This window comes from Lichenostomus cassidix, chromosome 6 (genome assembly GCF_008360975.1).
Source record: "Lichenostomus cassidix isolate B80296 chromosome 6, HeHo_3.0, whole genome shotgun sequence".
Classification (NCBI taxonomy): domain Eukaryota; kingdom Metazoa; phylum Chordata; class Aves; order Passeriformes; family Meliphagidae; genus Lichenostomus; species Lichenostomus cassidix.
In genome coordinates this window covers 26,037,686-26,064,898 of record NC_139487.1, presented here as the reverse complement: position 1 = coordinate 26,064,898, position 27,213 = coordinate 26,037,686, and the positions used below count along the sequence as shown (strand labels likewise).

Sequence of the window (27,213 nt, the reverse complement as noted above, 5' to 3'; positions counted from 1 at the left end):
GGGAATGGGTAAGGATGTCTTGTCCTGCCCCTGGGATGAAGGGAACACTATTCTTTGAATTATTAATTAATATTCTTTGTCAGAGCTGCTGAGGGCTGTAAGGCCCAGAGTGAAGCACACAGTGTGGCTGTGGGTTTCTGAGGCGAGCCAGTGGTGAAAGCTGCTTGGGCTGTAAAGTACTGCCACTTGCAGTGTGAGGGCAGTGAGGCTGCTTTGGGAAAAGTAAGGAGACCTGTGGGTGGAATGTGGTAAAGAAACGCATTTTGTTCTGTTTGCAAAAAAAACCCAACAAAGCAAACACTTAAAAAATTAGTTCTTTCCTGGGGAGAGGTGTAGAATGACCTGGCTTTTTCCAGGCCACAGCCATCATGCCCAGGTGAGACCTGCTGGGATGGACAGACACTGAACCTCTGCTTCTCCCTCTTCCCATGTCCTGTGCACAAGATTGCAGGTCTCACAGCTTTGGTCAGCACCTGACAGACAACCTTTCTGTGCTGATGAAAACACACCATTTTAGAAACCAAAAAAAAAAATCTTTGCAGGTGTGGGTAATTTTGCAAATATATTTCTGCTTTTGTTCTTGAGTAGCAAAGGCTATCAAGTAGAATAACTACAATATGAAACTTTGAATGATAGAAGCATTCAAGATTCCTATTAGCTCTGATAAAAAAGTTTCTTGTGGGTTTTTTTTTGGTTGTTTTGGGTTTTTTGGGGGTGTTTTTTGTTCCTTTTTGCCGTTTAGTAGTTCTGCAAACTCCAGTAGTGTCGCAACAAGTTTCTTGATTTCCTGGACTCTACTGATTAAAAAGATAATTGAAAGGTTTTTTTGTGTTTATGCAGAACAAGGACAGAGATTAAGTGGGTACATTTTCTTAATCATTGGTGTAAGATATCAGGGAACAGCATGCAGTCTAAAATAGAAATTCAACATACTTGCAAGAAGGAAACAGATGAGTATTTTTTCTTTTCTAATTCATGCCATTTAACATTGAAAGCACTTCTGGTTTTAGATACCTCTTAACTGTTAATTCAGGTTTTTTAATGCCATTATTTAAGATGTAGCCTATTATCCAAAAGGAATAAAAGAACAAAAGGAGTAATTATTCAGGAAAAATAATATTTTAGAGAATTATTAGCTTTGATTGAAAATGTTTCACAGATTTCCTCAAAGTTTTCAATTATTAATAAGTGCACCAGGCAGTTCCTTTGTGATATTTAAGTGATTCAGTCATTAATGGCAAATGGAAATCTAATTTGTTTAGAGGGGAAAACAGTTGTAGTCATCACTAAAGATGCTGTGTGAAACCCTGAAATACAATTTCAGAAATCCTTACTTCCTGTTCAATGGCTTGTAAATCCACTGATGCTCTTATAAAAGAGCACATAGACACTTTCACTGCCCATGTCATGCACAGCCAACCTTAAATTCTCCTCCCCTTCAAGAGAGGGTGCATTCAGCCTGCCACAAGAGGAGGAGGTCTGTGTGAGAGCTCAGCTTGGCTCTCAGTTATTTTCCTTGGGTGGGTATTAGATTATCCCTATAAAGGGTAGTGCCGGTTTAAGTGACTGCATTGCGCTTGGAATTCCACCGGCAGTGCAGTAACAGCTGTCTGCACATAGACATGGTTGAGCGGCAGTGATGTTTAGTGCTCACAGAATTCCCCATGCACCTGTGATGCTACCTGGGCTGACAGAAAAAGTGCAGATCAGTGCTAGAAGGTGCCTGAAAACACAGCCCTGGCACCCTGTGTCTGGGGCTTGGCTGTGCCATAGAGGAGACCTTGTTCTTCACTCTGCTGTCCCAAAGTGACCTTGCCCAGGCTGTGGGGTTAACTCTGCAGTGATGCCCTGCATAGCCTTGCTGGGATTCCCACTAAAGCTTCCCTTTCTGGAGTGAGTCATTTCCACAGGAGAGGCTGGGAAGTAAATGTGAGCAGCCCCTGTGTGCTGGCCAGGACTTTGCAAGGGTAAAGTTAATTAGCAAAATCCAAAAGATATATGGAAGAGTACGTTTCATACACATTAGAGGAAAGATTATATTTCCCCAAATGAGTGTACCCACTGCTGGGGGTAAAACAAGATAAAATTATCTAATATAGAACATGACAAAATGACTGTACATAATTTCCCATGACTAGAAATAAATGTTTAACAAACTGCTCCCAGTAGGCTTGTTTAAGATGAAATATTTATTACTATATGTTAATCACAGGGTTTAAGCAGTACTTAAGTAATTTAAGGGGATTGGCTTCAACTTGCTTTCAGTAATTTTATGTGATTAAATCCTCCATGAGTTGTTCTTTGTGGTACAGCAGTTTGCCCAAACATATCCTTAATTAATCCATGTTTGCAATGTTGGTTATATTGTATAGGATGGATAGTGGACAGTTTTCTTCATGAGTTTTGTGGCCCAAACAAAATTAAATTCCATCAACATTAGTGTTTTTGCATGTGGATTGAACCCCAATAACTTGTCAAATCTAGAAAAATCTTATTAATATGGTAAAGTTATGTGTTAGTCTCAGGATTGTAGTCTTCTGACACTACAAATCAGTTTTGAAGAAGTCCTTATATACTTTTTTAGGCTGTAATAAGTGCGACAAATATATACTTACCATTAAAGTTTTCCTCTTTCCCCTGAGCAGCATAAGGTATCTGTAAATATTTTGTACTCTTACAGCTTAAAATACTGTTTTGTGCCAGCCCATTTTGCACAAAATTACATTCAGTAAAATTTTTGGCTTATCCTGACTTCAAACTGGTGTTGACAAAACTGTCATCTTAGAGTTCGTGAAGAACTGAAGCTCTGTGTTGCTCAGGGACTCTTCATTGCAACGACTTACTGCCTATTCAGAAGGAAAGATAAACAGAAATAAAGCAACTTAATCTCCAGTGATTCTAAACAGTTCCTAGTTACACTCTTAGATAATTAAGTTCTCCTGTGATGTGCTCATTTAATAGATACCTGGTCATATGTGACCATGTTTATTTAATGTGCTCTGCAATATTTATACCACAATACACCCTTCTCATTATAAACCAGACAGTCTTTAATTTATTTACACACACATATTCTGGAGCTTTTGCTTAGACAAAACTTTACAGGCTTCAGGAAAATATATCTGTGTGTACATGTCAGTTTATGACTGCTCATAAATAGCTTCTGAAGGGACTGCCAGAAAAAAAAAAATCTGGTATTCCTTCTTTTCAGCATTACTGTTCTGATATTTATGTGCATTAAAAAATTAGGGACATGCTACATGGAGTGTGATTATTTTTGTTTTTTCCATTTTTATTTCACTAGGTCTTTATCACAACCCTGAGGTCCCTCATTAGACTCATCGTAAACTCATATTTGTCATGGTGGGCACAATATTGCACAGCTCATGAGCTCCATAGATCTATTAAAAATTCAACTTTGTGGTACCTGTCTCTGTTACAAAGCCCAAAGGGAAGGAGGTCTCTGTATCCATATCCTGTTCTCCAGAATTAATTCCAAAGCCTCCGACAAAGACCACTTGTTTGTGATGTTTCTGGCTATACTTCATATGACCTCGGTGGGTGCATTCCTGGGTGTACATGTACATATACACCTATATGTGAGCAAATATTTATGTGCCTGAAAAGTGCCTCTGTGCTTGTGCAGAATAACCCTGTCTTTTCTTAAAACTGCCTTGCAAAGCTGATCAAAACTGAAAGCTGTACCAAGTGAACACCCACATTTCAAATCGATTTAATTTGAAATTAGTGATGCATCTTGTCTCTCGCTGGAAGGAGCTTATACTGAGGATTACCATTATCATTTCCTTCCCATGCACCACTTGTATCTGCACAGATTTGCAAGTAGGTTTTTCTCTTGATCAAACTGGTAACCATGAAAGTATGCATGTCTTGCAGCAATAGCTGTGCCACTTTTGCATTAGGCTTCTGAAAATTCGCTACTTGAAAATTAGGTGCCTGCTGTCCTTAATATGATAATGGTGGGATAAACACCCCCATGCTTCCCCTTGTAAGGAGCATTGTCTTATTGCAGTGTATGGCTGGTGCAGCCACTGGGAGAGATGGCCAAAAGCAAAGGCTTCCTGTTTGCTGGGAATGAAGAGAGCGCGTCAGTAGTGTCTTGGATAATGCCAGTTTGCTCCTTCTTTAAGCGTGCTCCTTATATGAGGAGGAAGCTTCATCTTTCCTAATATTGTTTGAAACCAAACACCAATAAAACACCTAAATTAGGAGCCCAGAGATGCTTGGTACAGTCTGTACTTTGTAGAGATCTGAACTGCTTTGTGGAGGTGCCTCTCTCCACCAGTTAGAGAGGTAGCCCAGGGTTCCTAAACTAAGGTTCACTGAAGTGCCTGCAAATAACTGTGACAAACCCAGTCTTTGGAGGTGTGTTCTGCAAAGGGGAGTGGACTGGGTGCCACACAACCATGCTGCTGTGCAGCCCACGCTTGCAGTTGTTTTCATCTTTTCTTTAGAATTTATCGAGTGTTTTTAATTTGTTTCTTGATAGCTAATGATTTTTTATATATATTTTCCCCCTCCTGTTGAAGAAATTACTGGAAAAATTGTCAGATTTTTTGGAGCCATTTGCAAAACACGAGGAAACGCACATGATAGAGCTTAATCATGTTTTAAGAGATTGTTACTGTGAAAGGCATAACTATTTTAGTTATATTGGGTTATTGTGCCATTAGTACCATTTGACTGCCAACTGTGCAGCAGCAGGACTCCAATCAACAGGAACCTGTGAGCCTTTTCCATTGCAAAGAGTGCCAACGATAGGAGGCAGAGAGGCTCTTAGTGGTACAGTTTTTTCAGTGATTAATAATACTTGAGATCCATTTCAGTGATCAGAAATGTGCCTTAATGAGACAATTAGTCAAACCATAAAAGCTGCACAGCAATTTAGTTGGTGTTACTACTGGAATAATTTGCTGGGGCTGCTTTCTTCTTCCTGATTTGACTTTATCACAATTGTGTGGATGAAAGTCACTGTAGAGAAGACTTGGAGGCTAAATTCAGTTTTCAAATGGCCATCATTATCTACAGGGCAGAAAATCCCCTTAAAAATGAGGAAGACTTTGAGGGGGAAAAAGTGGATATTTAATTGAAAAAGAATTACATGCCTTTGTCCAAGTGGCCTATCCAGCTGCCTGATAGTGCTGTGGCAAATAACTGCAGGTAGTGTTTGGGGGACAGGTACCAAACTGAAAGGGTTACTGCAAATTTGTGTTTAATTCTTCCTTCTGTAACAAAAACACAGTAACAGGGACTGAGTTCTCTTTATGTGGAGCTATGAGGTCTCTTTTAGGTGCAGCTAATTTTTTGTCTCACTCTCACAATTTGGTCATAATATTACTCTAAAGCCAAGTCAGAGCAGTTGTCCTCAAACCATGCTTGTCTAGAAAGCTTGCTGTTTTACACCTTCAGCTCTGTGTTCCTCAAAGCCTGTTTGTATTTACTCCAGCTAAACATGTTGCTCTATTAAGGCTTAATATCTCCCTACAAAACTGCTGTTATTCTAACTTGGAGATATGTCAGAAGTGTCCTCAGAATGATGTTACACGTGGCATTGCATACAGCAAAATTAACTCACCCCAACAAACAAAAAAGCAAAACAAAAAAATCTGCTCCAACACTAGTCACACTAGTGAGCTCATCTGATTCCAGTGATGTTCACAGCTTTCCATGCTCAAGAGATCTGGGGAGTTTAGTCTGCTATTTTTGGGAGTAAATCCTGCCCAGAACTAGCACTATTTAAACTAATTTAGTCTAATTAATTTGCATTTACCTAAGAGGCCAATTAACAATTTACTGCCGGAGCAGAAAGCCATTTGTTGGCGTCCCAGTGACGAATGCAGTAGGTGGGTTTGAGAAAGCCCTTCCTGTGTTGAGAGCTGTGCTGGAGCTATGTTATGGACAGGACATGCTCAGTAGTGGCAGGGAGGGTCAGGGTGACAGTGAGGTGCAAACAAACTCCCTGAGGTGCAGGGCAAGTGCTGAAAACCTAGTTTGCTCTCTGTGTGAAAGCTTGCTGCAAAAAGTGCCCCTGGCCAGCAGTGCCAAGCTTAATTATTGATCTTCTCAATCCAGCTCAGTCTGAATGTTCTCAATTTCTAATCTTGTTATATTGGAGTTGTAGAAGGCAAAAATATTTCAGTCTTCTAAAGGGACAATACAATTCCTGCTTTGCTCAACTTTGAGTATTTTTTTTGTTAAAGAATATTGGTTTAATACCTCTGTCATCTCTAGGGAGGGGGACTGAATCTGGACACAGTGAGAGTGTTACTTTGACACACTTTTGTGTTGGATCAGTGTTACTGTAAATGTGGTTTGCTATCTTCCTGCAGATTTCAGCTGGTAGAAGATAGTGAAAAGAAGATAGTGAGTGATAGAGAAAACCTATCACTCACTAGTGAGTGATAGGTTTTCTCTATCATAACTACATTCAAGTCAATTCAACACAAATTTGCAATATTCAGGGTAGTAACATACAACTGGTTCTGGAAAAGGTGCTATATTCTTATTTGGTTGACACAGCAGTGGAACAAGATTATCCTCTTCATTAAGAGACCTAGAAGTTTAAAGAACCAATTGGTAACATCTTTCTGATGCAAGTAAACTGCCTGACAGAAATTCAAGACTAAAGGGAAAGTGTCCCTGTAAATTGTTAAGCATTTAACACTGCTTTTCTGGCTTCTTCACAAGTGGATCTAGCTTGCCATCACCTCCTAAAGGAGAAAAACACAACTTACAAAATATATGCAAGTAAATCTATTTACCTTTTATATTTCTACTTCTTACCCCAACATCTATAGACCTTTGTGTTCTCCCTCACAGTATTTGGGTCTAGTTTGGCTCTGCTGTGGTTAACTCTGTAAGGTGAGATGTGGTTAACTCTGTAAGGTGAGATCAGCTTTGATCTGGAGTTGAGACACAGGAGTGCATGCAGCAGTGAATGCCATTCTGCAGGCAGCAGCAAGGCCCGGTAGCCAGTACTTCACTGTCTAGTGTAGGTCTAGGATTGGAACCAAAAAAAATAGGTCTTTTGTTGCAAATTTACAACTGGAACCTCCCAGTTCCTGGTCCATCTGCCTTGCTTTCAGGATGGTGAACCCTACTGGGCTGTGGTGCTGGAAAATCCATTGTCCTTGGTCAGTTTGCTGCTTTTGGTCTACAACTACTGTCCCCAGCCCTGAAAAGTGTGAGGGTAGAAGCAGTGGCTTTCAGCCTTTTTCTGCAAGCCATTTGGACAGAAGATGAAAAAAAGCCCTGAACTCCTTGTCCCACCTGCAGCAAAGAAATTTTGACAAAATTACTCTCTGTGAGGCAACTGTGAAATGGTATTATCTATGTTTAGCTAGGGAAGAGGAGGGGAAGACTAAAAGCCCCCACACCAACAAATAGCAAAGAAATTTAAGGCTCAAGAAAAAAAAAAATTGCCATTTTGAAAGTAGAGGGAAGCCCTAATACCTCTGTGGACCAACACCTGGCAGGTTTTCTTGTGGCTGTGTACTGGTGCATGTGGGATGGCCCCGGACAGTGCTCTCCCAAGCATGGCCTTAACTCCCAAGCCATTCTCTGTTCCTGACTGTGCTTTCAAACTGCCTTGAATATAAAGCAGTACAGAGCATAAAACTGTAAATGTTGATGGAACCTGGACTGTTTATGCCTTAGGAAGCACTCATTTCAAAATGCAAGCACTTTTGGAGAGACTGCAATAAATAAAAATCAGGAGTTACCAAAGTCCAGATCATTGATGTTGCAACAAACTACAATCTCCCTGTTGACAAACAGGCCGACAGCATTCCAGTCTGTTGTCACTTCCAGAATAAGGTGATGTCCATCTGCCTTCAGGACAGCTGGAAAAGGGCAAAGAAGCAATGGCCAGTACTGTATTTGCTTGGTTTCCAGTGAATTTTAAGTATACCTAAGTTTTAGATCTTATGTGGGCAAGGAACAAAACCCTGTGTTAATGTAGTTAAGTGCTGTACAAAACTCCCCTCAAAGCCTATCAGCTTTAATATCTGGCTTCACTATTATTACATTAATAGATCTCCTTTGAATGAAGCCTCCACCCTCTGTCATTTCTAGGTCTAGTAGTAAAAGGCAAGAAATTAATTTTGTACTTGTATTTGCTATTTAACTGGCAGAGCAGCTTTAGGGAACACAATGTATTTATAAGTACCACAGAATAAGACTAAATTCAAAAGAATTCTCCAATAAGCATTAAGATGGTGTTATAGAACAGCTGGAACATTAAGTGAACAACCTTGATAACCCAATTGTTCATTGATGCATAATTCGTTTTTCTTCTACTGAAAGAATAATTTCTCTGGACATTAAAGACTTGAGATTGTTGTGAAGCTGAATATCAAACCAGAATGGACAAAATAATCTCTTGATTCATGTGCTTTTTTAGATGAATTAGGTGCTTTTTAGGTTTATTATGGTTTATTGTATAATGTTAAATTAATCAGAACTGGGGAAGTAAGAAAACTGGCTGATAAGGCAGTTCCAGCAACACAGAAATGCTGAATACTTGCCTGGGCAGCCCCCAGATTTAAATTTGTTCTAATTCATCACTTTCTATTGAGTTGTTTTACAAGGCAGAAGCAGATTCCTGTATAGTCAAACATTCAGGGTCTCACCTTTCCAAGTTGCTATCAGCTGTGTTCAGGCTGTATTGACACATCACTGACTTTGGCAGGTGGAGGTACTTTCTCTATCCCAGTTCCACTGCAGCTGTATGGCTTGCAAGGGTCAGCATTTTTCAAACATTTAACTTATGTCCACCTGTGAGAGCTGTTTGCAGTATTTTAATTCTACTTACTCAAAAAGAAGGAAAAGTGGCTGAGGGAAGAGTCTGTTTCATAAAGCAGCATGCTTTCAGCTTCTGCTGCAGTTTTGCCATCCTCATCAGACAGCTCTCACTGCTTTCTAGGAAGCTTTGACAGCAATCTCAGACAATTAATTCACACTTATAAAATGGGTGAGAGAGATGACGTCTCTCTACTGTGGGCTCTAAATTAAAAAGCTTACCTGATTAGTTTCCCCATGTTAGAGCCATGACAGGTATATTGCAATGATCTACCAACCCCAGTGAAAGAATTGGAATGAGTGGCCAGTAGCTCACATATTGCTTTGACTCATGCTCTCTGTAAGTCTTCAGTGTCAAGCAAATAGGGATTTGTCTGATACTGAGATTATTTTTTTCTTTTTTTCTTTTAGGGGGGCGATGTGCCTCTATGTTATCTAAAGCCTTTGAATTCACAAGATTGTACTTATTTGAATACTTGAGATCACATGCATGCAATTTGATTTGATTTGTCTTGCAAATCAAGACAAATTAGATTAATTTTGCTAGGCAGAAATCTTTATTATTACAGCTGGAGAGCATCGGAGCAGAGGAAAATTGTTGCTCATTCCCTAATAAACAGGAAAGAGACACACCAGCCTTTAATGAGGTGAATGAGGAAAAAACAGCTATAACCCTCCTCTGTGGGTGAGACATCACTGCAACTTTAGGTATGGATAGTGAAGTTCTGCAGCATCTGCAAACTCTGTGAAGCCCCGAGGTGCTGCTCTTGTGTGAGAGCTGCCGTGGAGCCATTTCAAACCCTGCAGCAGTGCCCCGAGCCGCACAGCTGCCTCGGTCCCTCACCTGCGGATGGGGGAGGTCGGAGCAGCTCTGCTCCAAAATGTGGCACAGCTGCCCCGACCCTGGGGGTACCTGCTGCTTACATTGTGTTCGTTGCTGCAAACAATAGCTGAGCTGTAAGCAGCAATATAACTCTACTCCTAAGTACTTCACTTTACAACTGCATTTGGGTTTGAATGTTTCTATCTTTGGTTTATGTGTTTATTTCAGACTGTGTTTTTAATGAGGTTTGCGTAACTGGAAAACGAATATACATACACACTGTAATGCAAGCTTATTTTAGCAGGCACAGAATATGGAGGTGTTTGTGCTTTCTGAGGCATATTCGAGGAGCAGCCCTTTTCTCTGTCTCACACGTGGCACAGCTGCTGGAGCTCCCTTCGCAGCCTGCCAGCAGTGCAACAGCGAGAGCCTTCGGCAGGGCGCGGCCACAGGGAATCTGTCAGCAGGGACAGCACACGAGGGAATGGCCTGCAGTGCGTCCGGGGAGGTGCAGCCTGGATATTAGCAAAAGGTTCTTCCCCCCTAAAAGAGTGGTTGGACACTGGAACAGGCTCCCCAGGGCAGTGGTCACAGCACCAGCCTGACAGAGCGCAAGAGGCGTTTGGGCAACGCTCTCAGGCCCATGCTGGGATGGTTGGAGCTGTCCTGTGCAGGGCCAGGAGTTGGACTCGGTGATCCTTGTGGGTCCCTTCCGACTCGTGATATTCCATGACTCTCCGTCAGGAGCCCAGCAGGCCGAGTCCCCCCCGATCCGCCCGCGCCTTCTCCCCCGGGCAGGACAGGACAGGGCGGGGCGGGGCAGGGCAGATATCGCCGCACACCCTCCGGAGGGACGGGACGAGGGAGCAGCAGGGAGCCGTCGGCGGAAGGCACGGGCGGTGCGGTCCCGGCTCCTGCTCCCTGCCCGCGGGGGTCGCACGGTGGGGCGCGGGGCGCCGCTGAGGCTCAGTGGGCCAGGTGGGCTCGGGGGGCCAGGGCTGCACTGCACAAAAAGGCCACGAGGTGTTTGCTCACTTGGCTTTTATTTGCGGTACGGAGCTCCGTAGGTGAACGAGCTGAGTGCGCGTTACCAGCGTACATTTCAGGGAGTGTGTATCGATACAGACAGATAAATATATTTCAACAGAGACAAAACATGACAGGAACAACACATGCTATAAATACACATTTACATTTGTCATAAATATATACTTTTTATAAAAATAAAAGTGTCACTAAAATATTTCTCTATCTTCTGCAACTCTCGCTGTGTTGCCACAGCCGTGTCCTGCCAAAGTACCCGCGGCAGAGGGGCTCTGGCAGCACTCCTGTCAAAGGAGCGAGGTCGGGCTCTTACACCCCGGAATTACCCCTGTTTTGAAGTCGAACGGCTTTTACTTTTGATCACTGTGAACACGGAATTTCATTAAAAATTTGGCTTTTTAATTTCTGCACCCCAGCACTGCGTGTACATTAGTGTACACCCACGGGGAGAGTGAAACAATGACCTTCTGAAAGTTCTCTTGCAGGGGTTGTGTGCCCTGGGTCCCACCCAGAGGGATCATTAAATCATAGCCACTTGTTACATTAATGTAATTACACTTAGTTTGTCGATCAAAATTTTCTCTCTTTTAATACTGAACAGTCTATTTCAGTGTTCTGATTAGAAACATTTTAAAAGCTTCATGTTTGGTTTCCACAAGTGCGTAAACATGTCTGGTTTTGAACTTCATAAAGGAGCTTCATTTGTATAATACAAATAATTTTACATAAGAACTTAAGAAAACCTACCTATTTCCTGAAATCTTAATAGCTATAGCATGGGATCATACAACATAGATGTAGGGAATTTCTGTTAACTGAGAAGCAGTACAGTCCCTTGTGAAGCTCCTGCTGCCAGAGAAGTGTGTAATGTCTGTAAATTTTCATCCATCTGTAATTTAACCAGAACCCTCCAATTTAAACAGACCTGAACTGAGCCTGAAGGTTCTTGCACAAAGTCAGGTACTTTGCAGATAGTGCTTTTAGCACAGGTAGTGGCAAAGGTAAAGCATGTACACAAAAGACTTCCTCTGCAGGTCTGAGCTCATCAAAGCTGCTCCTTTCAGATATTGGGGCTGAACACTAAAACCAGATCAGTAAGATACAAGTATGGAATGGTTAGCTAAATAAATAGGAGGTATGGGTGGTCACTGGTCCTCAAGTAAAAATATAGTCAGTATTTTCCACCACCAGTAGTTTCCAGAGCTGCAAAATGCAAAACACCTGTTACAGCAGCTGTACCCAACCAAGGGGCTCTTAATGATAAATTGGTATAAAATTTCAGGTGTGGGTGTAGTTGTATCCTGAGTTTTCAGTGTTGAGTACAGTGTCTGAGCTACTGTTAAGAGTCCAGACAAAAAAGTAAAATGAGAAATAGGTAATAGTTGCAAATAACTATCTGTACCTAGGAATATAAAATGTAACTAGGAATATAAAATTAAATTTTATATTTAAGTAGAAGAAAATTAATAAATTATCAAATAACAATTCACAGTGTTTTTATTCACTTAAAATGTGGTTATAATTTTAAATATATAATTGTACAAAAATATGTGGTGCTACATTTATGTTAGAAATGCAAAATGCTTTTGTAGTGAAATGAGGGAAAGCAAAATTACTGGGAATATTTCAAAATAATTTTCATAATTATAGATAGGAACAATTTAAAGTTTTATTTTGAACAGTGTATTCTTTAACTTTTGGCCTGGCTAACAGTTTTCTTGATTTCTGTTTATGTACTTTTGCATCTTAACTTTTAAATTAGATTAGCTGTTAGGAAGAAATCCTTTACTGTGAGGGTGATGAGGCACTGGAACAGGTTGCCCAGAGAAGCTGTGGATGCCCCATCCGTGGAAATTTTCAAGGCCAGGTTGGGGCTTGGAGCAACCTGGTCTAGTGGCAGGTGTCCCTGTCCATGGCAGGGAAGTGGGAACAGGATGATCCTGAAGATTTTGTCCAGCCTAAAGCATTTAGGATACCTTTGGGCTAACTTTTATGCTATAATATTATTTATTTAATTTAAAAATAGCTTTCATCTTTGATTTGAATCCTAGCTCATGGAATAATGAAACATATATATTTTTCAGTGAAACATAATAACTTAAAAATGAGCCCAGCTCTGGATGTCTGTAAATCATCATAGCTGGTTTACTCCAACATAGCTGACTTGCTCTAATTGATTATCAGGCCCACTGTGCTTTCATATATGGGGTTGTGGATGTCCTTTATCCAGCAGACTGCTTAATTGCAGGTATGCCACTGCAAAGAGGGAGTAAAATAATCATGGACATACCGAATCTCCTGAATCTAGAGTTCTTAAATGGAAACATATCTGTATCTCTATGTTATTGCAGTAAATCTATTCTGCTTTTAGGCTTCAGAGTGCTTAAGCATGTGATTTTTTGGTCTAGAAAGGAAGAGAGAAGATCTCCACCTCTCCACAGGCAAGAGAGCAATCCCTGGCCAGGCCTCAGAGCATGTTCCAGCTTTTGCAGCATTGGATCAGCGCTGGAATTTGGAAGTAAGTGTCTTTAGTCAGTGAGTAAGTTGTATTCTGACAATGATAACTGAACACCTCTAAGTAAGGCAGCATATTTCACCTCATGAGAAAGTCACTGAAAATATCAGTCCTTGGAAGGATTTGTAGGGAATGAAAGAAATAATGAGAAAACTCTCAGGATAACACATAAAATGGGAATTACTGTAATATTTTCTTGGCTGAATTTACTGTATATTGCAGAATATGATACCCTACATCTGTTATTAAAAAATATAAAATATAAATCCCTCCAAGTGGGATGATGCAAAGCTGATATGACTCCAGTACTGGTATTTATAACTCTAGCTTGAAGACTTCCTTATATTGCGAATTTACCTCTTCATTTTAGTTATTGCTCTTCAATTTTGTGTGGTTGCATTCTCCTGCTAGTCACAGTGACTAAATTAATTCCCATGCAAACAGAAAAGGTCTTAAGTAGGATTGAGTAGTACTTATGTTTTGTGCTTTGCTGCTCTGTCAGGCTGGATTTTGCTCACTTGTAGAAAGAAATAATTAAGTCAATTCATTAGGGACAAAATTCTCCCATTTCTCTATGACGGATTGTGTCTCCAATATGCTGCTTTCAGAACAGGACTGTGCTTGAGACCAGTGCAAACCAGAATAAAGGCTAAATTATTTCTGCAGCATTTTTGAATTGGGGGAACATGCAAATACTCAAGTTATCTTCCTAAACTCTGTGGAAATGCACAGGGGCCACTCTTTTAAAAACAATCAGTTTTTCTTATATAATAAATAGATAGGTGGTATTAAATACCCTTCATGCAAATGTTCAAGTTATAATGGCATCAGACTATTATTTACAGTGTTATTCCCAATAAGGGAAATGTCTTTTTTTTCTTTACATGCAGATCTTGGAGTAATAGATGTGAATTTTAGAACTACTTGCAGGGGATATTAATTAATTGGTGTGCCTTAATTTATGCCATATACAAACTTACTCAATTTTTTTAGGTGAGAAAATGGCACAAGTTAATTATGGTTAGAAATGGCAGTACAACACATACTTGTTTAACTTCCTCCTTAATTTCAGCCAGTGTGACCAAACCTTTTTTTGCTGACTCTTAAGCAAGAAATGGTAGATGTAGTACACAGAGTTGTAAAAGTTGGCAACAATGAGAAACAAATTACACTTTGGTTCTACACGATTATATTGTTAGTATTATCTTGCCTTTGAACAGCTATGTAGTGTTCCTTCATAAGGTGGATTCAGGAGAATAATTCCCACAGCCTGTTAGTGTTGGTGGTCACTGTGCAGCTGTGTGGCTGCATCTTGTTTAGCAGGTGGCTTTGCTGTAGTGGAACTGCCCTTGTTGCACAGATCTCTGATTGCTAGCAGACTGTCTTCCACAGCTTTTGCAAACATGTCTGAGGAGGTTTCCCCACATTCTTTAAAGCATGAGATGCAGAATAATATATGCTCTGGCTGAGGGTTATAACATGCCCCATATCCATTGGGCACCACAGGCCCATAGCAGCAGAACATTTCCATAGTAGTTGGAACCTGGTTGCAGGGAGAAGGGAAGGAGTGATCTCTGATTAATCAGGGCACCTGAAATCAGCTGCTTAGGAATTAGGAAAAAGAGAAACAAATGCTACAAATGCTGGTAATCTGGTGAATCCTGCCTTGTGGAGGCACCACTGCCTTCGAAAGTCCAGATCTGGAGGTGCTTTACCTTGGAAGGCAAAAGCTGATCTCAGGATAGAATTTGGTTGCTCTGTTTGAATGCTGTGGTTTAAAAACTGGTACAGTTTGAAGTGGCCATAATGCATTTGTTTGCACAATTAATATGGATATTTAAAAGGTACAAGATTTGTTACTGATAAAGAAGTTTTAGATATCATAATTTTATGTATAAGGATTACAAAAAATTCCCAAGGTTTTTAATTTTTTAAGGTTATGTTAAACTTGTAATGTCAAGGCTGCATTAAATTAGAGAAATTAGGATTGTCCATTTTTAATAATAATTTATAATTGTGATACTGTATAAAACACTGTAATGTAACTAGGCATTCTATTACACCCCAGTTTAATAATGGCATTATATAGCAGCAAAACACTTTCTCCTGCAGAAAATGAAAGATGTGTTAGAAATCCATATGTTTCAGACTTTCTGTACATGGGCCTTCACAAATGACATTTGCCTTTTTAATGGTGTAGAACAGGCCATTAGTCCTGCTAATAGAGCCATAGAATTGTCAGATGAATTTGCTGTGCAACAGCCGAAGGCCATAAAGCTATTCAGAAGCACTCTTTGCTCATGGATAGTTTCTTGGAGAATTTATGTAGTAGTATGTTGGTTACATTCACTCATGTCTGAAAGCCTACAAACATGATGACAAGATCAAATTACTTATTAAGGTTTTATGCTGTAGCATAAGTCTGTAGTTTATATAGCTGTAAGTCTCTTATGTTGCATAGTCCCAATCTCTGCAGTTGGGTTAGTGTTTCAGTTAATGAATTCCTACATAGATTCCTTCTTTCATTAGGACTGCTACTACATGCAATGAAACATTTAATTTTTAGGCTGTATGCCATATAAAGATGCTTCCTTATTCAGAACATTAAATGTAGGAAGTATTGACTTAGAGTATCTTTGCATGTGCAAATAACTGTAAATCTGTAAATGTCTGTACGTGTCTAAAATGTCTGTATGTCTAAGGTGGATGCTTGCATGGGTTGCTGTCCTACAGCAAATAACTGAAGGCTCCAAAAGATCTCAAACACAGCTACTTTTAAGAGTAAAATTTCCTCGTGGGTCTTGGCTTTTTGTTTCTCAGAGCGACAGCCCTTTTGGCTTGTGGCTGTACTGTCACTGGAGTAAAGAATGCTCACTAGAGCTGTCATCTTAGGGGAAGGAGGAAAGGAAGGGGAATGGGAATGGGAACACACGTAGTTTGGGAATTGGGGAAACTGAGCCCTCCTGAATTTTACTGAGTTTGTGTCCATTTCTAGAATTTCTGTGAGGGGCTTTGGAATGTTGCATAAAAAGCAGTCACTGCAGTCAGTATTGACTGTGCTGAGGAACCAAAACAGGATGGAAAATATGGAGAAATCTGCAGACTTCTTTGTGGTTCTTGATGATACCGCTTTTGTTTGCTTGTCTTTTTTACATTGTTCTCACTGTGAGCTACAAGGTCTGGCAAAACACAAATGAATTATCCTTTGCTTGGCAAGACCAGTGAACAGGAGAAACTCACCTGGCTGGTTGAGAGGATGAATCGGTTGCTTGTCAGATAAGTCTCATCTGTAAATATCTCTGGCAGTTCCTTGAGGTGTTCCCGTGCCATCTCTCTGAGCCCTAGCAGGTGATTGTCTATTGCCATTCCAGAAACAGCCTGTGTACAATGAGATACAACAACAGCATTTAACTGAGTTTGGAGGCATTTTGACTATTACTGCCTAGTGTTCTGGTCAGAGTTGATGAACTTGGTTTGAGTGATGTAATGTCTGTAATGTTCAGATATTACTCTGAGTATGTACTTTGCTGAAGATCATTGACTAGAAATGCATGTAGTGCTCTGAAGATGTAAAAATTAGGAAGGAGACAGTCTTGAGGTGTACTATGTGCTGATGTTACCTTGGGTGTTCATTGTCTCTCAGAGCTGAATATCATGGGCTGGGCTTCTAAAGGTGCTTAGGGGAGCATATGGGACAGCAGAAATTTCTAAGCACGTTTTGGAATTTTCTATGCATAATTTGGATTATGTTTCAAGGTGGAAGGCTCCAAAACACCTCCAAATTACAACAAATTAATCTTCCATTGCTTTGCTGCCTGCATCTCCCTCTGGCAGTTAAAGCACGTGTCATTCCACAGAATTTAGATCCAAAGATCAGGTAGGTGTCTGCAACAGGCTTAACAGAATAACAGATCACTGGCAAATCTAACACAGATGTATGAGCACACCCCACTGCTTGAGAGAACTGGGGTTAGGGATACAGAAACAGCAGTGACAGCTCACAGGAGCTGCTGCTGAGCCTGCAGCACATCCCTGCCTTTAGTTGCCTATGCTCAGGTCTCTGCTCTATCAAGCTACATCATGCTCTAGACTTAAGGCATTTGTTAGCTTTAAGAGCTTTGCCCTATCAGCAAATGTGATTGAGGATGATTAATGCGACTAAATCAGCAGTGGGGGATTGGCACACAGGATAGTTACAGAGTTTTGTTTCTTTAGGAAACCAAATCAATTTTTTTTCTAAACAGGCAGGAATTGCCTCACATAAATGTGTTCAAAACCCTTCAGTCCAAGTTTGTCCTTGCTGGTGAAAGCACTGATTTTGTAGACTGAGCTGTAACTTGTCCCTGGTGCAGGCTGAAGTCATGTAGGAAGGGAATGCTGAACCAGGGACATTGCACTGCCCTGAGAGCAGAGCTGATAATCCCTGTGGCACAGGACCCTTGTAACAAGGGAAACAAACAGGCTGAGACAAGGCAGGATTTAAAAAAGAGCACAAGCTTGGTTTTCCTCTTAAAGATTACAAAAAAAAATTAAAGCAAAGTGCAAGTTTACTACTTGTCTTTTGAGGAGAGTAATTTTAACCTCTGATAAATGCCTGAAGCAGGGGGTTGGGAGTGCCTGGTCTGGTTTGGCTTATTAAAAGCTAGGTACCCATTGGTAAAGGGGCTATTTGCTCATCCAGCCCAGACAGAGCAAGGATGCTTGCAAAAAGGCAGCATACATCAGGGCTGTGTTTACGTTCTTTTTCCCATACAGGGAAACTGACTTGATAATCAAAGGAAATATTTTGCTATCACACAAGATTTATAAGGCTGTTAGCAATGACATTTTTGCAACATAGATCAATGTCATGTCTGAAGAGAGGCCGAGACAGGCTAACGAAATAAACTGTGAGTCAACGCATAGGAAAAAACTGGGCTAAATTGAATTTCAGAGCTCCACATTTAAGATAGCAATGCTACTAGTAAGCCTTAACAAGGGGAAATAAAATCATTAAATTGCTTTTTGTTTTATGAAGTAGATTTTTTTTTGTTTTCCTTAGGAGCTATTACATTTCAGTCTGTTACACACAATTTAGTCAGACCATCTAAGTCTTATCCAGAGTTTAAAGACACAATGATTATATTCTGCTATTCTGAGAAAGGAGGGGGAGCTTGGTGAGTAGAAATACCTGGAGAGCTTTTTAAATTTAAAGATAAATTATTTTTCCAATGGCAGTTTTAAAATTTTCCTATGTGCTACACTGGAGGCTGAATTTTATAATAGTTTCTGGATCTGAAATGACTTGGAGGGGAGAATTAATGTCTTTTTTCTTTTTTTTTTTTTGAGAGCTGTTGTAAAGAAATTCCATTGGTTGAGACCTAGTAGACCTGCAGTCTGTTGTGTTCATTGTGAGGTTACCCTGAGATGGTTCTGGTGAGGCAGTTGCCCTGAAGTAAGACTTGATTTGGCTTTACAGAATATGTGAAGTCTCAGCTTCTAAGACTGGGGTTCTCAGCACAAGGCTTGAAACACAGAATTGTTTTTCTTCCCTACTTCTTTTGCTTCACAGTCTTAGGAACAGATCCTGCCTGAAAGCAACATTTTGCCTCTCCAGTGCTCTGAGTGTACCTTTGAAAGCACCTCTGAAAGTGAATGATTATGAATATTATGAATATGTAAAGAGTAATCAACAATGTGGGTTTATTAGAAAATGGTCTGAGGCAAAACCATGGGTAGCAAATTCACTTATCATAGCTGGATATTAATATTTATTAATTTCATGAGGGGTATGACTAAGTTGTTTATAGAACAAGTCTGTGCTTTGGCTTGGCACAGTGGGATGTAGAGCATTACCCAGATTCAATTGTCTCATTTTTAATCAACAAAAAATGAGGTGTATTTGATGTTAAACTGATTTCCTCACTGGAGGGCATCTCTTCCTTTTATCAGACATGGTATTCAGGTCTGTAAAGGAAAATTTACTATGACCATTCCCTTATTGTTAATGACCTTTATTAGAAATGGCACTTTGGAATACCAGAATATGTGGTCCAGAATACCAGTCCATCTGAGAATCAGGTTCCACACTGGGACCTCTATCCTCTAGCAAAGAGAAATATAAGAAAATGCATAGATGGTTAGTTTTTGGGTTAGGTTTTTTTTTTGGTTGAGTTGGTTGAATATGGCTATTTGAGCCATTAGAAATGTTTGTGTGTGTGATGTAGCAGATACTTTCCTATTTACAGATGCCTACATTTTTCTAGTGCTTAAATAGTTAATGATTGTATCTTCATGCTTTTCTTGAAAAAGCTGACTAGTTCTTATTCAGACAGGCAGTGTTTTACTCACCAGAACAGAGTAATTAGTCTGAGCTGCAATTGCATCCTTAAATCTCTGCATCTTCTCAGAATCCTGTTGGGGTAATCAGAATATATGTGTTATTGAATAAACTCTCAAAGAAATAGCATCTTCCATCAACTAACTTCCATCAAGCTAAATAGTAAGCACCTCAAATATCCTTTGCTGTTGGCTCAGGTGTAAATACTCTTGATAAATGAAAAGCCACAGGGATCAATGTCCTGATCAGCACCAGCACCAGCACCTGGTTGTGCAAGGGTTGAACAGGTTTATCAGTGGTGGTTTGTTTGAAGTCAAGAAAAGGTTTGCAGTTTCTTTTGTGGATTCCTTACGTGGATTTTGGTGGTGTATATTATTACCAATAGAATCACTATGTTTGGAGTAGGGAAAAGGATTGCCTAGTGTAATTCAGTGTTTTCACAGCAGACAGGCAGTGTATCTTCTCCAGAATGGTTTATCTAGACAATGACAGTGATATTAATGAAAGCCATTACTGATATTTTACTAGCTAGTCAAAAAATTACTCCCATGTGTGAAAGGGCATCTAGAATTTTCCAAGGTTGCTCTGCCCTCCCCAGATGCTTCACATCTCAGATAACAAGCTAGTAAATTTTGAATTCTGGCAGCCTTTTATATTAAGGGAATGAGCTTAAGAAGTGTTGCCCTGCTGTACATCAAGTCCAACACTGCAACTTTGGGAGACCCTGAAACATCCAGAAATGACTGGGTCTCCAGATAAACAGGGGGCCTTCAGCTCCTGTGGACGATTAATGATCTTTTGAAAAAAGAATTCATTTTAGAAGCAACTCAAGGTCACCATCAGGGACTTTCCAAATACAAAGTCTGATATTTTTTCACAAGGCTAGAGCTCGGCTTTAGTTCCCTTGTACAGATTAAATTACCAAATGCAGTCTTTAAATCTGATTAATTTACAGCTATTCAAGCAATCTCTAGTGTCAGTAGCTGCTGCTTTTACAGCAAGTGTCAAATGCATGAGATATTTCTCCTGCTAAAGAATCAATCTGACTCAATCAATCTATGGTGACTGTTCAAGCTATCGTTTGAGGATAATTTTTATTCGTATCAGAAAGAAAACCATTTTTAATTGGATTTGAATTAATGGCTATTAACAAACAATATTTTGGGGAGCTCAAGGCTACTTAAATCAAGTGGTGCATCTCTTTGTCCAAAAAAGAGAATTTACCCTTTCAGATTCCGCGGCAGTTTGAATATGTAAAGAAATCACCTTGGAATAGGGTTGTATCAAATTAATTTATTTTCCAATGTTTCTGTGATACTAATATATGTATGTAGTTTTAAATGGAAAGATGAAGATGTTCACATCAAAACAAAGGTTTATTAATGTCTCTTGGAAAGAGCAATCACAGACCAGTATAAATGTCCTTTGTATCTCTCAGTGGAGAAGAAGCCAGGAAAACTATCAGTGGATTGCTTTACATTATGATTGCAGGTTCTCCAGGGGAAATGAAGCCATTATTCCCCCAATTCTGTACAGCCAGGGCATGCAGTAGAAAGATATGGGGGCTGAGACTGAGCTCCATGTAGACACACATGGCATTCTTCAGCTTGCTTGTGTGGAACAGTGCAATTTACAGTGCTGTGAAAGGGCAGCACGAGCTCAGATTTCAGTGGGAAAAAGATGTGGAATGTTGAAGCTTTGGGAGAGCTGCAGAAGTCAGTAAGTGTTGGAAGGAGGAAGGAAGGGATAGTTGCAAGGAGCTAGAAGGGCCTGTTGAAACAACATGGTTAGGAGCATGCTGGTTCCTCTTGGGAGCACAGTCAGTGTGCCTCAGTTGTGTTGGCACTGGGGCTATGCTGAGTGCCCAGCTGTGGAAAGTGTGCACAGACAACCTTGTCAGACAGGACACTGATAGCAAATAACAGCCTCTTCTTGCCTACTGTGTGGTAGTCACTATGATGTCTAATAGTATGATCATAGTCTGCTGTGAGTTACCCCCCCAGCAGAGGGAATTACTTCAAGTTTTTTGAGTTATCATTTTACCATGGAACTTATTTGAGTCTTTTTATCAGGAGCAAAGTTTTGAGCATGATAACCTTAAGGAGATTGAAGAAGCAGTGGATGAAGAGAGCTCTTCTCTGGGCAAATTTTCATCATCCTCTGGGATGTTAGAGCTTGGTTTATAATATTTCATTAATTTACTCCTAATCTACAGCCCAGCAATGCTTCTGGCAATGTTATGCTAAACTGTAAAGAACAGCCATGTGGGCTGTTGCTACTGGAATGGGCTTACTGTGAAAAATAATCTATATTGTGGCAGCATTTTGCATCTAAACAGCCACCTGGAAATTCCCTGTACAGCAGCACAGTGCAGTGGGTGGAAGTGGCACAGAGACATTGAGGGAGGCTCTCCAGGGATGGCAGGCAGGACAGTGTACAAAGCTGTTTGTGCAGCTCTGTGCTCAGCTGCACCTCTTTGCATCCCCATCTACTCTGTACTGTACTCATGCTTCTGGCAAACAGATGGTGGTGTCTCAAAGAAAGGCAATTTTAATTTTTCTTTTTTGCAGTATGCCATCAGGACAGTTTGGAGGGTTGTTTGATTAGCTTGATGAAGTTTTTCATCATTAAGGTTCAGCTCCTTTGAGGATCCTATAGACTTACTTTATTTGGTAGAAAGATCCCTTTAAAACAAAAAAAGATCAGCCAGAACATATCCATATATCCAGAAATGAAAGCACGGGAATTACATCACTTCACATATTGCAGTCTGCAGCAGAACTAACCACTGCAGGGGACCTGCCAGGCAATTCCCCTGGTGTGGCAGTTTAATGATCCTGAACTTTGCATGTTCAGCCTAGATCTCTCCAGGGAGCTGAACTTGGATGTGATGATAGAACATTCATAAGACAGTACTAAATCTAAAATTAGATGTTATGTTTCTTGTAATGTTATGTTTATGTCTGAATCCTTTGGATGATTAAATAAAAATAAAGGGAATATTTATATTTAGCTTAATCGTAGTTTTGTACAAAAAGCAAAATCCTGTAATGTGTGCTACCCTGCCCTATGCCTTTACATTCTCAGTTAACAGTTAAAAAGTGAGAGACTTGGGGCCATGAATGCATTATTTACTTAGTGTTTTGGCAAAGCAGACAGAAGGAGCCAGACCAACATACCGACACAGCTGTCTCATCACCTGCCATTGCTTTGACAAAGGCAAGTGCTTCCGCGGTAGCAGACCTAATATTGTCAACCCGACCCTCATCAAAGCGGCGCAGGGAAGCACTTTCGTAGGTTGGGACAAGCCTCCTGTGGCACCTGAGAGAGTGAAGGAAGAGAAACAAGGAATAATTATTTTCAAAGAGTCATAAAGACTAAGAGAAATATAGGCTTGGTACATTTTATTGATGCAGCCAAACTTTTATTTCTTGCCCAGTATTCATCTAAATGTTGACAGAATTCTATAAGAAACTTAAAAAAGATGGATGCTCACTCCTTTCTAATATGAGGAGCTGCATACAGGTGTATATGTTTTAGTTATGCATTGCCAGTAAAAAATGACTTGCTGTGTAAAAACAAGGCTGGTAAAACAAAAATTTACTGAAAGATCCCAAGGAATGTTTTATTTCTACTGCATCATAAAATAATTGTGTAATTAATCATTTACTTATGGGCTTGAAATATGTTTTCTTTAGAACAAGAGAAAATGCACTGAGTGTGTGAATGAAAGGCAGAAAACTAAAAGGGGAATCAGGTGCTATATGTGAGCTGTAATGAAAACTCACATAGCAATTAGAACAGAGCATGAAGACTGCTGTTTAATTTGGGTCCAGGTATAGAGCTACTATTTCTTGCTTCAGGAGACAGACTGTGTCTTTCAGTAGAAGCAGGTGGTCTCAGAACATAACTGTCCCCTAAGGTTTTTGTTGCAAACATGGGATTTCTATCATGGCTGGGATCCAGATGAAAATCTTGGGCTAGGTCATTGTTGAAGTTTTATTAATGGAATATGCAAAACGGATGTTCAACAGATGTTAATGGAGCACAAAAAGTGTGTTAAGCATCTCTGGTCTTGACCATGTAAAGACCACTCTGGGATTTAATTTGATGTGATAAAGAATTATTTGTGTAATAGGCCATTCTGCAGAAAACCATGCAACCCATCAGTAGCCTGGAGTTCTGGCAATGCAGAAAGGAGCTTTTAACTTTGGTAAGACCATGAAAATTAGGGGAAATTATAAAATCTTGGGATGCCTGTGGAGAAGGGAACAGCAGTAGTTACTATTAAGTGTAGGAACTCTGATCTGATATGCTGCTGTAGTATTCTCCCCTGTGGATGCTCTTCACCCTGTGGTGCCAGAGATGCATGTGTGGTCACTGCTGTGGTTCCTCCCAAGCTACCCACAGTGGCAAGGCCGTGGTGTTTCTGCCCCAGGGACCTGGGCTCCCCTGCTGCTGCTGCTACAGACAACCCTGCCATTCCTGCTCACATCCCCTCACCCTCTTCCCTATGCCAAGCACAGGGACAGTTGTTGGGAGGGTACTGGCTGGAAATGGCATGTGTGGGACACACATGGAATGGGAAGGTAGAGCATGAAGAGGGAAAGGGAGAGAAGAAAAGGAGTACTCTGTTTCAGAACCAGGTATCAATTTCTATCTTGTCTGTCCTGCAGCCATTAGGCATGATCACCCATTTCCATGCAGGAGGCATTTGTTTGAATGTTGAGAGAAAATATTGACTCTCTGTATAAAACCCCACTACCTTGTGTACCTTGTTCCCATAAATTGAATTAACTTTACCTGTAGAATGCCAGCTGAAGTGCTACTTGAATGAAAGCATCTGGGCTGATGTTTCGTCTTTTAATAAATTCTTTTCCATAGTGCTCAAACTTGTAGGCAATAAAATCCAGATTTTCCACTGCCCTGGAAAACAAGCAGAAGGCAGTTACTGCAGGGGTAGATGTAAGAATCTCATAGAATTGTTAAAGCTGGAAAAGAGCTCTTAGATTATCAAGTCCAACCCTTAACCTACCTTACCTTGTTCACCACTAAAGCATAGTCTGTCCTGTTTCTGTTTGCAAATAAAACCCAGAGATCTTTTCCTACCTGTACCCTCTTGGAGGCGAGTGGCCTCCTGTTCTGCAGACAGTCCTGGCCTTTGGTAACTTGTTCCTAGTCAGTAACTTTTATTCATACAGGTTCTACACCTGTCTTATTAATTGCAGCCCTAACTGTGGCACTTAAGTCTGTTTATTTGAGTAAGACACCTTTTTTAAAAAAAAAAAAAACCTAAAAAAACCAGCAACCTCCCCCAAACCTTAGTGTTTCTACCCCCAAAGCCTGAGCAAGGGCCTGCTTTGTTCTTGACAAATTTCTGAGAGATTTACTGGTGTGAGAATTGAGTGCATTTGGAACCTGATGAAGGCCTTAAGCTCCTTACAAGATTCAATTTAGAGCACTAATACCTTTATTTTAAAAGAAAAAGGAATTATTCTGCATCCTGAATGTTCTCGCTCTTATGTATCTTTCTAGCCACTTTGAGGTCTTATCTAATGCAACCACACTGGACATATTTACGGCTGATCATGCAGACAATGTATTAATTCTCTACAGAGAGATCAGAGGTCTGAGTGTTGAGAAAAAAAAATTCTTATTGCCACCCCCACCCCCAAAGATCATGCAAATCTTTGACAGCCTGGGAACAGACAGAAAAACTAGACTTTGTAGGAGCATTGTGAATGTAAACAAATTACATTCCTAAATTCAAATTGTTCATTAAATTTGAATTGAATTCTACTGTCCCCTATATGTACCCTCTATTGCTCTGTCTTCAGATTGGTCAGCTCAAACCCATAAAAGACACCCACAAAAACTGAGGACCTGCATTATTTGCATTCTGTGCAAATACAGGTAAACTGTTTTTTCCAGTGGTTTTTAGTTTTCCTAATATTTACATGGACAAGAAGCAATGGTAATGCAATTCCTGAATCCAGACAAGTAGCTCCAGCCCATAAGAGATGCTAGGTATGTGCAGCTTGGTGAGATGAGGAGGAGCAGGAAGACAGGAAGCCCCCTAGGAGAGAGTCCATGGCTGCACACAATGTGCTGGGTAGTTCCCAGCTTGCAGTCACGGCTGAGAAAAATGAGGCATCTGTTCTACCTTTGGAGTTTTTCTGCTGCTGATGCCAAATGTGTCTGAATATCAGGGGAACACTTCCATCTTAGTCTCCGTGGAGCAGGAAGCTCGCTCACTGAGTCGGCTCGGACTAATTTCTTGGAACTTTCTTTTCTGTTGGTACGTGAGACAGAAGCCATTAAGGTCACAGACATAATCCATTTGTTAAACACTGCTTTAAGTCAGCAGGTGAATTACTGCTTTCCAACAGTTCCATGTGTCTTAGTGCCCCTGTGCATCAGGGGAAATGTGCCACTGGCAGAGGCTTCCCAGGGGCTGGAGAGGGTACAGAATGTACAGAAAGGGAACTCACATGTGCTTGAGCAGGTATTCAGTGCACTGCACCATTACGATGCCATCGAAAGGGGAATGTTCACACACGGCCCCACAGAGTCCATCTCTTCCTATCACAAACTGAACAAGGAAAAGAACAGGTGCAAGATATACAGGGAATAAATCATGTTCTGGGTAACTTACCCATGATGGCAACCTGACAAAGATGATGTTGTTCCCCTGTGGTTTTCTTATTGCTCCTATCAGGAACTTCCTTGCCCTACAGTGGGTGACTTGCAGACTTATTGCGGGAGACTTGATTGTACTGTGAAAGGTGTTGGATCCCTTTCATGGTGCTATTTTGGACTGAATCCTGTGAGAATTAAAATTTTAGCAATTCCCAATTGAATCTGAAAATGTGGGTATGATGCAAAAAATTTACCTGGACATTTTCTGAAGTCTTACTGCAGAGGTGAAGAAGAATATGGTGAGAAAGAATAAGTTCTACTGTGAGAATGGCTTCCTACATAATTTGTGTTTGCGTAAAAGGAAATGGGATCTTATTTCCCTAAGAATTTATTTTCACCTTTAAGCTACTTCTGGCCTGAATACATCTGGACAGACTGATCTCTCTCACACACTATGCAATTTTATTTGCTTTCTGCTGCCTTACAATAGTAGACAAAAAGAAAACATTGTTTCTTCTCATCTGTTTGAACCATCTCAATAATTGACCCTGCTAATAACAGGGCTCTGACTAAAGACAAATAGTTTGTTTTTCAAAAGAGTCTGCTAATAATGTCATTTGCAGTGGCATAAATCAGGAATGACTACTGAAATGTATTTGCTCTGAGGTAAGTCAGTGCAAGTGAAATTATTTTAAGGGTTTCTCTTTTCATGTTGCTGTTTTTAGATATGGCAAGAGCAACAAGCATTATGCAAGCAATGTATCAGTCAGGGCTTTTTCAATTTTTCATAAGGTGTCAACATTGTTGACAGTTGGAGATTAATACATCACTTCACTCTGGGTCTGTTGGAAAGTGTGGAAATAACAGTGTGACACTTTAAAATATGAGAATCAAAATCTGATTGGGAAAAAGGCCGGATAAGTTAATACTTAAGGAAAGTCTCAACAAGGATGTCATTAAATGAGTAAACAGTCTGTTAAGTGAGGATTAAACACATGACAAAGCAGTAGCATTTCAAGGATGTCAGGAAAATGTGTAAGAAGAGGAAACAAA

At 40.3% G+C, this 27,213-nt stretch overlaps 3 protein-coding genes across 6 annotated transcripts in view; 1 reads left to right on the top strand and 2 right to left on the bottom strand.

The window, feature by feature from the left end:
* LRIT1 (leucine rich repeat, Ig-like and transmembrane domains 1) overlaps positions 1-27,213 on the top strand; it is a 117,096-nt gene that overhangs the window by 188 nt on the left and 89,695 nt on the right. For all 4 annotated transcript variants that reach the window (XM_085064115.1, XM_085064113.1, XM_085064112.1 and 1 more), the window contains exon 2: positions 13,096-13,205. The gene's annotated coding sequence lies outside the window, so the exon portion shown is untranslated. The remainder of the gene's footprint in view (positions 1-13,095; positions 13,206-27,213) is intronic.
* C6H10orf53 (chromosome 6 C10orf53 homolog) lies at positions 6,671-10,744 on the bottom strand. The gene is given in 4 exon segments (XM_085064759.1): positions 6,671-6,708; positions 6,711-6,731; positions 7,743-7,862; positions 10,699-10,744. Coding segments are annotated over 4 exon segments (225 nt in total).
* Positions 10,670-27,213, bottom strand: part of CHAT (choline O-acetyltransferase) — a 33,670-nt gene continuing 17,126 nt past the window's right edge. Inside the window, exons 9-15 of the mRNA XM_085064110.1 lie at positions 26,013-26,113; positions 25,685-25,813; positions 24,325-24,447; positions 22,701-22,842; positions 19,533-19,595; positions 16,443-16,580; positions 10,670-14,745 (exon numbers count right to left, since the gene is read on the bottom strand). Coding sequence (XP_084920236.1) covers positions 14,476-14,745; positions 16,443-16,580; positions 19,533-19,595; positions 22,701-22,842; positions 24,325-24,447; positions 25,685-25,813; positions 26,013-26,113 — 966 coding nt within the window. The 3' untranslated portion in view covers positions 10,670-14,475. The remainder of the gene's footprint in view (positions 14,746-16,442; positions 16,581-19,532; positions 19,596-22,700; positions 22,843-24,324; positions 24,448-25,684; positions 25,814-26,012; positions 26,114-27,213) is intronic.